General features: G+C 37.2%; 2 protein-coding genes across 4 annotated transcripts in view; one reads left to right on the top strand and one right to left on the bottom strand.

Moving 5' to 3' along the window:
* rassf4a (Ras association domain family member 4a) overlaps positions 1–13521 on the top strand; it is a 33000-nt gene that overhangs the window by 6677 nt on the left and 12802 nt on the right. For 2 of the 3 annotated variants that reach the window (XM_032553919.1, XM_032553918.1), the window contains 2 exons: positions 5592–5649; positions 5786–5861. In XM_032553919.1, the coding sequence (XP_032409810.1) occupies positions 5597–5649; positions 5786–5861 (129 nt within the window). In that variant the 5' untranslated portion in view covers positions 5592–5596. Of the gene's footprint in view, positions 1–5533; positions 5650–5785; positions 5862–13521 lie in introns of those variants that run through there. The other variant, XM_032553917.1, reaches the window with a different exon arrangement.
* Positions 2423–3901, bottom strand: LOC116713698 (C-X-C motif chemokine 2-like). The gene is made up of 4 exons (XM_032553924.1): positions 3768–3901; positions 3488–3617; positions 3307–3390; positions 2423–2951 (listed from the first exon to the last, which is right to left on the bottom strand). The coding sequence occupies exons 1-4, from the start codon at positions 3832–3834 to the stop codon at positions 2822–2824; spliced, it is 411 nt and encodes a 136-aa protein (XP_032409815.1). The 5' UTR covers positions 3835–3901; the 3' UTR covers positions 2423–2821.

The following is a 13521-nucleotide window of genomic DNA, read 5'->3' as shown; positions in this document are numbered from 1 at the left end:
TTTTGAACAGAGTGTATATTCTGGAAATGGTCCTGAAGTCCTTTTCAGCACCACACCCTGTCTCTGCTGCACCTCATCTTTGTATATTATGTATATACACATAACCTGCATCTTAACTCGAGTCGAGCAAATCTCAATCTCGTTGTAATCTGTTGATGACAATAACAAATAAATCTTATCTTATCGTATCTTATCTTATCTTATCTTATCTTATCTTATCTTATCTTATCAATAGGACACTTCTTTTGCTCTGAAAGGTTCACGTTGGTTGCGAGAGGGTTTGTCTAAAGAATGTGTGTTATTAAAGGTTGATCACAGGCCAAATGGCAAATATACTTAGGCTCAGCTTTACGATGCTGTGGGATTACATGTTTGCAATAGTCTATGGAGGATGTTCTCTTTCAAATGCAGATTATGAGATACACAATGTTTTAAAATTCAAATACAATTTTGCATAATTTCATTTGTTTATTGAGTTAGAAATAGAAATAGGATGCTTGTATTGCATTGTAAGATTAGTCATTGCCTCGTGCAGGTGACAGTGGTGAGGGTAAAAGATAAATGGGGGTTGGACTGGACAGTGCATGTGTGCACTCAGGGTGATGTTGTGGCTTATGGGAGGAAACTGTCCCATAAGTCTATTTGTCCTGGTTCTAATGGGCCGGTAGCGCCTGCCAGGGCGCAGCAGGTCTAACAGGTGGTAGGTGGGATGAGTCTATTGTTGTCTTCTCGGTTCTCCTGCAGTATCTCTATTAATGTTTGATAAGGGAGTGACTTCTGATGGTTGTGCAGTGCAGCCCAACCAATGTGGAATGTGTTTTCAAAGGCAGCCTTGTATGAAGAAAAGGAAATTAGAAATCATAGAACCAAAAATATTTGCAGACAAAATCTTTTTTCTTACAGTAGGTTGTTAAGTCATTTTAATCAGAAATGCAAGTCAGTCAGTCAGAAGGTCCATCTGAAATAAGACTGGGCAATAAATAAATGTTGTCATTTAATCAAATTTGCTGTTTGTAAAGATTTAGTCACCAGTAACATTATTAACAGGAAGGGAGTTTTGCTTTTCGTTAGATTAAGAAGATGCTGCCCAAGCATGAAGCGTCTGTTCCAAAATCAACAGCTGCAAGATGGATAGAAAGTTGGATTAACTCTCTATACAAGCCAAATGTTGGGGAAAAGTTTTCACCATCAAATAAGACAGCGATTGAGCTGTTTGTCCACAAAGAACGAGAATGATTTTTGGAGGAGTCAAAGTAAAGCTTTCAATCCTAGGAACAGTGTACCAGTTGTTAAACATGTTCTTAATCACTCGTCAAAACCGTTTTGGAGTAAATAAAGCAGGATAATATCAAGTCTCTGGAATGGCACTAACCTTAAGCTGCCAACAACCTTAAAGCATCATTAAAAGCTGGGTGCAGGCCAGGAAACCAATTAATTAAAATCACTCTGCCTGTGATCAAATTTTCTGCCAAAAGTTTGCCAGAGTATTGTTTGTGGCTACAAAAACCATGTTCATCCTTTGTGACTTGCTATGGAACATTTAGCCAAAATTTGTATTTATAGATTAAAACCTACATGTATATTTGTAACTTTCTACCGTTAATTTGCCATTTTTGCAGGTTAACGTTTAATCAGACCACCTCACTCCATAATATTTGACTTTCACTCACTGTGGTGATAACAGAGCAGTTATGGAAAATCCCTCCCACATTTCCTTTCCCTCTAACAATGCCTATCCTGTTGTAAAATTTACTTTCACTTTCCATTTCACACCCATGTTCTGTTAGCCGTTTGGTGGGAAAGCGATCACATGATGATTTCGCAAGAGTTTATATGAAAGCCTTTTGGATTTCTTCTTATTTTTCAGGATTGGAGCAGTGCAGGTTGGAGCTTGCATCTGTTATTAAATGTTGGGCTGAAGGATAACTGTGTTATTTACACAGGTCCTTTCTTGTGGCTCTTACTGGATGTAGCTTATGAAATACTTTTACAAGACCTCTCAGGCAGCATATTTATGAGTTAACACCACATCCAGTGGCTCATTCAAACAGGAATGTCTGTTGTGCACAACCAACAATAAAAGTATAAAACATTATTACTGTACTCTGATCTGTGCTGTAAAACTCTTTCTTTACATCTTTAGATCAATCTGACAGTCCTGCTTTACTCAAATTCTACTGTGAATTGACTTAATATAGTTCCTTTTGTTATAGCTTAAATACACATTATTGTACAGCTATTTTAAGAAAGATTAGTTTGTTTTTCTTGCAGCTGCTGACTCACATCCTGGAGTTTTTTAACTAAACAGGCCAGGGTGCCACTGACCCCTCATGTCCTGTTAAGGAAGGACTTATCCTCTCCTTCCTTTTACTGTGACGTACTATCAAAGCTTGAGCCTAAAAAAATCACACGATACCAGATCTGTTCTTTTATATTTATTTAGAAAAAAAACTTCAAAAAGTTTATATATATAAAAATAAATACATGGCACACTTTTTCCAGCTGTTTGTAACTACATATAAACAGTTCCTTTTTCAATTCCTCGAAGTGAAACCAGTCACTTTGTTCATAGAAATAAAATCAGTCTCATTGGGGGGGGGCAAAGCCCCCTGCTGCCAACTAATACAGATTTTCAGCTTAGATAAAAACTAAAGGGAGCATGATGAGGAGGAGCTTTACTATTATAGATTTTTTTTAAAAGTGTTTAAAACAGGCACTGTTGTACTGCAGTCACAAAAAAACAACCTGCAATGCAGCAGCCATCAGTCCGTACACTCTTCCCTCCACACAGTAGCTTTATGCTGTTTGTCAACCTGCTGAACTATTTGGATTGTGAGGATGATGTTCTTCTGGTGTGCCTCCTTGCCTTCTGCTGGGGCCTCGGCCGGCGCCCGCCTCGCCGTCTCCTCCTCCGCAGACACACTTTCACATCGCGGCCCAACTTCTGAGCTCTGAGAAGGAAATAAAAAGCATTAGAAGTAATATCACGCATTTGAATGGGAAAATAAACACTTAAACATGATCTGTAGGAAAGATCAACAAAGTGCTAAACTGGGTGCTCTGTATATACAAAAACAGTTTGAGAACAATCAAATACAGGTAGGAGTGATTTATGTGAAGTAGGATCCCACCCTGTTCCAGATTAGTTTCAATTTACCTCTAAGCTGAAAGTATTATATGGTTCGCTTACTGTTTTTAAAAGCTACCTTTCATTCTGATTTCCTTAATAAACCCTTAAAGATGCAATATTTTCAACTATTACTGCTGGGGACACTCTGGAGATAAGTGTTTTGTTAAGATTCTTACCTTTTCCAGCATCGAATCAACTGTTTCCCTAGTGGTGCCTCGGGATCTAAGCAAACATTTGAGTTGTTTTGCTTCAGTGTCACTCTGAAAAGCACATAGAAAAATAAAACACATTTACTACAACTTTTAATATATTTCAAGGTTGGCTGATGTATGGCTGCCTGCAGCGTCTGGAACTCACATGACTGTAATGTTGCTACAGGTGGCACTTATAGGGTAAACCTTAAGGTCTGTTAGTTGCCCCCCGATCTTCTTTGTAGTCTCTGGACACAAACATCTTCCGGGGACGTATGTGCCGTCTGCCTCTCTCACTGCACAGACACAAAAACAAGATTAAAGGTTAATCCACTAAGGCACAGCAAGAGTGAGAGTCCTTGTTCACCCAGCTTTTTTTTTTTCTTTTGCAGAAGCTATGATGTACTTTGGCTTTATTAAGAACTGTTTTATAAACATGTTCTTACCTGCAGTGAGTAGACAGCAGAGGCTCAGGAGAGCGAACTGACAGACAGCCTGAAGATTAAGCGCCATGCTGGAGACAAGACAAGCGTTTGCACTGAGCTCCGTTTTGGAGTTTTATACCAGCATGCTCCTCCCCCGACCACTCCGCTCAGGAGACGGGTTTTCCAAACTAGGAAATTCCCTCGTTTTGCTCCTGAAACTAGGATACATGGATAAAGCACAGCTTTCCTCAGGATGTGCCATGTGATATTTTTTAATAAATGAGTAATTCATGAACTTTCCTTATTTTCTACTGTGCAACAAAAAGAAAATTAAACTCAAGTTCTCTGGATTTTATTTATTTATGTATGTATTTTTGTTAAAGTTCCAGAGAACTAAAGTCTACTTTACATTTCATTATTATTTTGGGAGCAGAGGCAGATTTTGTCCCTGAATGAGACAAAGACATTCCTCCTCAGGCTCTCTGTAACCCTAGCACAAGGTAATAGTTTTTTTTTTTCCCTCTGTTGGCTCGGTGTCAACAACCCCATGTGATTTCTCCTAATTCAGTGTCCCTACATGAAACCCTGAAGCAATAGCTTCCAGAGGTTTTGTTTGTAAGAAAAGATTCCGCTCAGGTTGTAAAGAACTATTAAATATCCTTTAACTTGTTACCGTTTTGTCACATTGTGTGGGTTGATTTTTTTTATTGATTTTTTTTGTGATTGACCAACGCAAAGTGCTGCATAAATGTGAAGTGGAAAGGGGATATTTTATGGTTTAGTTTTCTTTTTTCAGTTAATAAAAATCAAACGATGTTGCCTTGCATATGTATTCATCATTCTGAGTATGTAGAAATACTTGTCATTGCTTTTACAGCTGCAGGTGTTTTGGGGATATGTCTGTAGCGACTTTGTACATACAGGGTTGTAAATGTTTGCTCATTCTTTTCAAATACAGCTCAGGCAGGACAGACAGGAGAAAGGCTATCTGTGAACAGAAATCCTGGCAAGTTGTCAACTGGAAATAAGTCTGGACTTTGACTTGGCCATTCTGACTCATGAAAATGCTTTGATCTAAATCAGTATTGTTCTGTATTGAGGCCCTGTGGTAGATTTCCTGTGGTAGAAAAAGATTCCCACAGCATGATGCTGCCACTACTCCGTTTCACAGTGAGATTGAATTGAACTGTGGATTTCTGCAGCTCCTCTAGTGTTAACATGCACATCGGGTTTGCAGTTGTATGATACTATTTCCTTTTCACATAAGGAACCGATCAGAGAAGTCCTGTTTTAAACTTGTCCTCGTCGTCCCTCACCTTGCTTCTGTGTTCCTTCAAAATACTTTTTTTGTTTTCCAATCTTCTCTCACAAAACTCCTAGGCCTCACAAAGCAGCTTTTATTGAGATTAAATGGTGGATCAAACATTGAGAGTTTGCTTCTTAATTTGTTGACCTGAAGAATAAAATGGTTGCATTGGGATTTAATTGGATGAATTTCAAGGTGTCTGGATGCGAATCCACCCCACACTTGTACTTGTTTTCTTTTTAAAGAATGTAGTAACGCATCTTTTTCATTCCTATCCATATGTGCTAGTTTGCTTTGGTTCACAATACAAACCCCCCAGAGACAAATTAAAGTATTTAAGATTGTAATGTGATCAAGTATGAAAAAGTGGAATAGGTGTGAAGACATTTATTAGGAACTACACTGATTTCTTTGCTGCCATTATAAATGACCCGCATAAGATGACATTGTGCCTTTCTCTCTTCAGATCTTTATTTTTAAATTGTTATTTGGGATTATGAACAGAGACTATATAAACTGTTTTGTCTCGTTTTCTCCAGTGAGAATGTGTGAACGTCAGACCTTTGTAAAGCTCAGTGAAGAGAAGCTCATACCAAAGTAAGTGCTTAGTGAACACAGACAATAAACCAAAGTCAGTGTGTTGATTAGGCGTGATACGTTTCATTTATCGCCAGCAATACCTGCATTGTGGGTGAATTGACAGCACTAATCCACCCTTTGTGTTCATATTCAGGTCTGACATCCTGTCACTGCTGAGAACCTACAACTGCTATCATGAGGGAAAAAACTTTCAGCTGCGGACTCGCGAGGTAAGGGTGAGATGCCGCGTTGCTGCTGGAAATGTAAGGAAGAACGGAATAGCTGATGCAAACTGCTGTGCCTTATTGTGAAATGCCTCGCACATGTTGAAGCACAGCAATTTGATTTTCTAAGAGATATGAGAACCAAAAAAGCCTCATTGGCTGTGAATGTTGACACAAAGCCCTTCAAGATTCCTGACTTGCTTCCCAACATGGCAAGTGGGTAAGAAACCAAAAAAAAAGCCCCTTTGTTCCTCAAAATTAAGACAGAATGAGAAGGGCAGGCCTGTCTTTCAGTAGAAAACTCTTAGAGAAATAATTTCCACAGTAAGCTCTTTTTCTGTAAAGTGGTTCGGTCATTTATTTGATAATTATCCTAAGGGTTTTGTGGTTTGGAGTTCCCCTTTGTGTTCACCAGCAGGTTTTCCAGGGAGACCATGCATATTTCTCAGTGTCTATACAGTACAAGGGCAGGGCACAGTGGTCAAGATGTGTCCCTCATTTTTATTCCCTAGTCAGACCCACAACCTGACAAAAACATAAACAGAAAAATAGCATTGTCGCTTTCTGGGGAAATCCCACACAGCTGCACAAGATGGGCAGAGGAAACCGCTATAAAAATATTTCTGCGATATCAGCCACAAAGAAAACAACAGTTTAGCCGCCTTCAAAACTCTAATATCATGTAAGATAAAATGTTACCAAATTTCTCCTCATTCCAAGTGAATAGAAAGTGATCCAGCACAGATTGACTCAGCCCTGTAAGTCCTGCTTTGATGTCAGAAAGCAGCACTATGTCATCTTTCAGCTATGCAGATGAAAAAAAATGAAAGGAAAAGTGTGTTTATGTAACTTAACCGAACTGTACTGTAAGACTAATGGATAATTTCGGTTCTAAAACGTAGGTTCTTCAGTGATTTAGCTGTGAACTGCTTTTATTTTATAAAGTATTCACACAAGACATACTGGGGCAGATGATGAGACAGCAGTTTTATTCTTTTCATGACAAACAGTTTTTACATTAAGAAAGATAACATTATGTTTGCCCAGACAACAAAAACGTTGACAAATATGCATTATATATAGATATAATAGTTATATAAATAGATAAATACAGATGCTACTTGGTCCTGAATGTCCTGTATCTTAAGCCCTAAAGATGGCTGCGTTTGTTCTGTCGTGGGTTTATGTAAGAGCCCAGAATACAGACTGTTTCAGTGATTTAAATGGGTGCTAAGTAGCTGGTCAATAAGTAGATAATATCAATATTTTGTCCTGGTAGACATAACCAATGAGCATTCAAAATTCCTCTTATAAAAATGTGTGACTTTAAGCTAATAATCCTAATGAGAGCAGGACAATAACTTATTTGACAATATTTATCCCTTCAGCAGGATTTTCTCCCCACTGCATCTGCCAGGTTTTTATGTAAAAACATTTTGAAAAACGACACCCCTCCAGCACTCCTGGCTGGGAGGTTGTACTTTCCAGACAAGAGGTGGGAAATCTTTTAGTTAAAGTAATATTTTTTCCCTTGTTTTTTACATAGGTTTTGCTTATATTTGACATTTTTAAGCATTTATCTTCAGTTGTACAAAAAATTAAAACTGGTCAGAAATGTGGATCATTTACAGAGTTTAAAGTTGAAAAAATGGATTGTGATGCTGCATGTTGTGTGTGTGATAGAGTTAAAAACTGTGTTTATAAAGCAAGAAATACCAAATGTCATCTCAATACAATTTCTGCCAAGCTCCATACAATAGCCCCATACAATCACAATTATAATACATTACAGTTAAAGTCAATTGATCGTATATTGCAAATTTAGATATGCTTAAACCTAAGCACCTTATCACTAATCTTAGGAAAAATCATTATTGGTAACTGTAAGTCATAGAGTGGCAGTGGAAGGTCAATCTGTAAATATGCATGAGTCAAATAATCAGTCATTGTTAGATTCCTGAACTTGCATCTCTTTGTTATGACTGTACAGACTTGTCCACTCTGATTCTACAGATTATGTGTATTTAGCTCTTTCACAGTGCTGACCTACTTGGCATGTACAGCCTTGCTAGTAATCACAAGACAAAGAAAATAATTTCTTGTCTTTGGTGTCCAGAGATGCACGTTTGTGTGTTTGCAGTCAAGTCAATGGTCTGTGAAATTGTTTTAAGCCATCCTAATTTCTATTGACTTTGCTTCCAAGAAGCCAAATCTTCTTATAACTTTAAGTGGTCTTACTGACTTACTGAAGTTTTTCTAAGATTTCCTTTGGACATTTTCTCCAACTTGTCATCCAGATGTTGTGCAGTGCCCAATCATAGCATAGCATGCTGTGCACAGAGTGCTGGAAAAGTTGAAGAACTTTCATTAAATCAATCTAGAACTCATGTCTTTGAAAAATACAAAAGAAAAAAATCTTATTTAAGTGGCAAAATACTAGTATATGTTGTATGTTTTCTTTCTTTTCTAACTGAACTTAAATACAGAAATTTGAACAATTTGTGACAGGCTGCTGGCAACAGAGTGCCTAAAGATTAAATGAAGAATAGGTTCTCTGTTAAATTGTCTGTTGTATATCAACACAGATGCATCCTTTGGGTTTAAAAGGCTTTTCCTGCCTGAATGAGTCATAAGTAAAATATTCCTGTTAGAGACTGGAATAAAAATGAGTGGAAAAAGCAGTTAAAGCCTAAAGAGAAACTTCATCAAAATCTCTTCAAACAGGCTCGTTTCTAGGGCAACAAATGAAGCAAAGAGGGATAGCTCAAGCATTTTGAAACACACTGAACATAATAACCCTTTTAGGTTAGTCAATTTGCTCTTTATGAGAAAAAAGTTTATGCAAAATATCACTTGACCATTCCAGTGTGGCAGAAATGCTGGACTTACAAACTGTAAACATCTAATCCTTTTTGGATGATAATGTTGATATGATTTATATAAACACGAGAATAAGTTTGTTTGTGTTTTCAGAAAGTAGTGCTAACTATTTAATACTCACAAAGAAAGCATATAAGCCACTGTGTTTCTTCATGTTACTTGATCAAAATTGACAAACGTTTCATTTTTAATTAACGGGTTCAGCTCCTTCTAAGTTGGTGATATGGAAGAGGGAGAAAACACAGTTACCAATTTTTTAATTTTAACAAAGGTCTTTATCTTTTCTTTAAAAAGCTAAAAGTAAAATATGATGCTTGACTTCTAGTAGAATAGCACAACAATGCAGGTATATTTTAAGGAATTAGAGTATCATCAAGTAGTTTAACTTATTTCAGTAGTTTAATTAAAAAATAGATTTCTTATACATGGTGTGATATACAGTATATGAAGTATTTATTTCTCTTAATTTTAATGACTGTGACCAATAGCTGTTTAAAATATGAAAAAGTTTCTTGAAAAATGTGACTATTAAGACCAACAAAGAGGATATTTATACATAACTGTGGGCATTCTAAAAAGTATTTCCATGTGCTCTACAATATATAATCATATATATTGTAGAGTATTTGTATTTGTTTGGGACTACTTTTGCGTAAACCTCTGCATCAGTGCGTCATGGCATGGAGGTGATCTCTGTGGGGCTCTGTGAGGTGCTAAGGAAGTCCAAGCTGCATTTTTCTATGAATCTTCTAATAATTTTATGGTAGATGACTGCAGTAAATTTGGACATCATTTTGATGATGATATGTCACTTCACTCTTCCTTCAGATTCTAGGATATTAATTTCCTGCCTCCCCTCCACTCCACTGAAGTTTTTAAACTTCAGTGGAGTGGAGGAAATAATAAAAGTTTATTTCACACTTCAGGTTGCAACAAAACACACTACAAACCATCTTTACAGTGAAACCCTTATGTGTAACTGTTTTTTTTTTCTACCCATACCGCTTCCCGCGCCCCCCCTGCAATGGGGCGCCGTGCCATTGCAGGGGGCAATGGGCACCCTCCCCCCAGGGGGCGCGCCCCACACTTTGGGAACCACTACCCAATAGCTTGGGCAACTTTTTCCATCTGTCTTTTTCTGTCCACTCAACTTTCCATTAATGTGCTTAAACACAACATGCTTCTAAAGAAGCTGGTTGTTCATATTGATATATTGTTGTGAGTCCACAACATAACATTTAAGTAACTAAAATGATTTTTTATTGTTTTAGGTAATATGCAAATCTTCAAATTTTATAGTTTTATGAGCTGTAAAGAATAATCAGAAAAAAAATTTCATTTGAAATACTAAAATAAAATAAAACTTCTTGGTTTCTGTTGTATGCTTTGATTTAAAAAACAAAATAAAATTACATGTATGACCCCTAAAATACTTTGCTGACGTCTAGACTAGATATTTAGATCAGATTATGTACGGTACATTTATGTGGGGCATCTCAGCTGCAGACCCAGCTGATGCAAGGCTACTGGAGACTTAGTCACTGGATATTTTGTGGTTATAAAGGTCAGACCATTGTTCAGCAGTAACATTCTTTGGTTATGCATGTATGCTGCCCAAAAGCCAAAGTTTGGAAACTCATTTCAGAAATTTCTAGTAAACATATAGACCATATGAATGGGCTTAGATGTAGCAAACATGCAGCGTCATTCCTCTTTGCCAAACAGAGCGGTGTGATATAAACAGGTTGTGTGTGAAAATTAGAGGCAGGTTGACACAGGAAGATTTGTAGGTTACAGTCAAGATTAGATCATAATCAGGTCAGGTGATGTGCGTTAGTCATTTCAGAGTGGACATGTTAGTAGGACTGACTTTACAGCCGTCAGGTAAAGCAAATGAACCAAACCACGTTGAGAAGGGAGCGAGCTGTAACATGTACGACTTTTCAGAATGTTCTTCTATTCTTGTGTTTTTCAGTGCTAGAGCCCCTGTTTGACCTGTTAGCACACAAAGTTTCACAGACAGGACTTATTACACATTCAGTCTTTTGACAAGATTTGATTTTAATTTAATTTCACGCTGAATTAGTACTAAAATTATTTGATTGTTGACTAAGGATATGTAAGCTTAGTGAAAGGAAAACTGATTCTTAATTGTAAGACACAACAATGTGAAGAATCTCTATAACTGAAAGCTAATCACCTTAAATAATTTTAGCTGACATGAAACAGTGTATCTTAGAGCTGTTTAAATAAATGTAGAATATGTGCTTCCTTCCTTTGTATCTTGTATTATACTGATATTTACAGCCTCTTTGGATACTGAATGAAGATAATTCACCGCTTCTCTGACTCACCGCTCAATAAAACACAGAAGTAACTGTTTGCCTTGGACTCTTTACTGTAGTGACCCAAAACTAAATTATCATTTGGACAACCACGAAGCGCCCCCTTGTGGCTATGTGTAGTATATCTGGCTTCAAGTTTGAACTCCACCACTAGATGGCGGTAAAGTCATTGCTAAAAATGTAAAACAAAATCAACTTGAAGCTGAAAACGTAATCATAACAATAAAAGTGTACATGTAGGAGTAGAAGCAAATGTCATAAAAAAATACTAAAGACGTTTACATTTAGTTAAAGTCTAGAAATCCTTCATTTTAAAACGTATCAGCATCAAATGGTTAATATAAACATAAGAATCTTGCATTTTAGGCTCTGAAATGTTGACTTTAGATTGTAGTGTACTAGATTTTAGTGCAATTACTTGTTAAGAACCCACAGAAAACATGTCTAGAAACACAGCTTTTTAAAAACTACAAAAATGAAATTGGGTAGAAATTATGTAAAGATTTTTTAACTTACAGTTTTAATAGTCATGCTTTAAATAGTTTAACTAGATGTACCTCAAACGAGGTACATCTAGTTTGAGGTACATCTACAGGTATATATATGTATATATATAAATGTTTTGTTTCTGTTGTTAACTCCTCCTGATAATTCTTTTATACAGCACAAAAAAGTTACAGAATGATATAAATTGCTTGAAGGAAATAAACCAGAAAGAAAATTGTGATATTTTATCATTTTATTAGAAACCACATCTTACGTCTTAACAAAATATTAAACTCTGTAAACACATAGATCACATAGAGTCTTTACTAAATAAAAATATAAATATATAAGTTACATTTGCACTATTATCATGAGCCATGGCGGAGCAGTTCATCCTGAGGTTCCTCCGAACTTATTTCCTCGCTCCAGCAAAGTACCCACATGATGTCCGACAATAGCAGCATCTCTCTTCAAGTCCTTATTTGTCCAAAGAGCCAGTCCACGGGGTCTTTGCCCCTGCTGTCTCGTTCTCTGCTCATCCTGAGGGAAAACTCCTCTGTGCTGTGCGAGGGCAGACTGGCTGCTCTGGAAGTCCTTGGTGTGCGCGAAGACACACGGGCAGTTTTTGAGAGCTGATGCTGCCGGGGGGACCTCTGGAATCTGACGGGGCCGTAGCTCGTGTCCTCGACAGGACGCGCAAGGGCTTGGATGCTTGACATGTAGTCGTCCAGCGAGTGGGATCCCTGGGGTTGTTGCAAGGAGGAGGGATGGACAGGCAGGTCCTCCAGTGTCTCGGTAATTGTGGGTAGTAGAGGCAGAGACATTAGCAGCCTCTTGTTTTTCATGCTGCAGGAATAAGAAGAAAAACGAACTTGTTAGAGATTATTAAACCTGTGTTCGTTGTTATTCTAATTTATCAATAAAAACTTAAATATTATGCTGGTAAAACACTGGAGTTCTACTTTGCTATTTTTTTTAAATTGTAAAATTTTGATAGTATCATATAAAGCAAAGATTAAAAAGAAGAATCCTGCTCACCTTCAATGTTTGAGTTTGGGTTCTTTGAACGCTGGGATAAACTTAGCGCCGTCTAATCCGTGCAGCAGAGTATGAGAGGACTTGAGCATGTGTCCAGGCTTTATAGGCTGGCTACAACACAGTGATTAACCGCCTTATCCAAAAATAGCTTCGCTGACCTTACTCACATCTATGTGAATTGGTGCGAGCGTGTACATTTGAGGGTGTGTCTGTGTTTGCTCAGGAAACTCAGGAGTGGTGGGTTAGAAGAGTCCAGTGCTGCAGCTGCTCTCTGTGTTTACATAGCAGAAACAATGAAGCCCTGGAGTAACCGCACATACACACACAGAAATATTTCTGTCCAGTGTTTTTGCCTGGAGGTAACTTTCCTTATGCTGTTCAGTCTAAAATGAAGTCAAAAACAATGTTTACATGCTGAATGTGATATTTTCCATTAGGCAACTACAAATTTAATCTTGTTATGAAACTATGACAGACCAGTTAGAGTTTAAATGGAAAAATGTGTCAATCATGAGGCATTCAGGGAAAATAAATGTTTCTTGTTTATTTAGAAATATGAAAGATGTGCTTAGGTAAAAAAAAAAAAAAGCAGCTCTTGATTTTTTGTGTGAAGATATACGTATATATAGCTCAACGTCTTCAGATCTCTTCACTTGGAGAAATGTTCCCTAATTTCAAAACTTTGGATGAAGTAGCGCTTCTAATACTAGTGTTCAGTGCGACAGCAGAGCGCTGATTCAGCTTCCAGATAAAATCAAAACCCTGAGACATTTGATTATGCATAATAGGGTGTAGGAATGGCCATTTATTGCACCATTTATCATTAATAGTGATCAATTACTTGTGGTAAGAATTTTGATTTATCGTCGTCACAGCAAAATCCAAATAATTGTCAGTTTTGTTGGGATTATTTTTTA

This window comes from Xiphophorus hellerii, chromosome 22 (assembly GCF_003331165.1).
Source record: "Xiphophorus hellerii strain 12219 chromosome 22, Xiphophorus_hellerii-4.1, whole genome shotgun sequence".
NCBI lineage: Eukaryota > Metazoa > Chordata > Actinopteri > Cyprinodontiformes > Poeciliidae > Xiphophorus > Xiphophorus hellerii.
The sequence above is the reverse complement of the archived record's forward strand: the minus strand, read 5'-3'. Positions and strand labels throughout refer to the sequence as shown.

Bases quoted from the DNA above. Each gene is read 5' to 3' on its own strand.
- LOC116713698 (XM_032553924.1), bottom strand. From the start codon at position 3,834: ATGGCGCTTAATCTTCAGGCTGTCTGTCAGTTCGCTCTCCTGAGCCTC. The intron at 3,618-3,767 runs GTAAGAACATGT...GTGTCTGTGCAG, and splicing joins CTGCTGTCTACTCACTGCAG to TGAGAGAGGCAGACGGCACA. The intron at 3,391-3,487 runs GTGAGTTCCAGA...TGTGCTTTTCAG, and splicing joins TGTAGCAACATTACAGTCAT to AGTGACACTGAAGCAAAACA.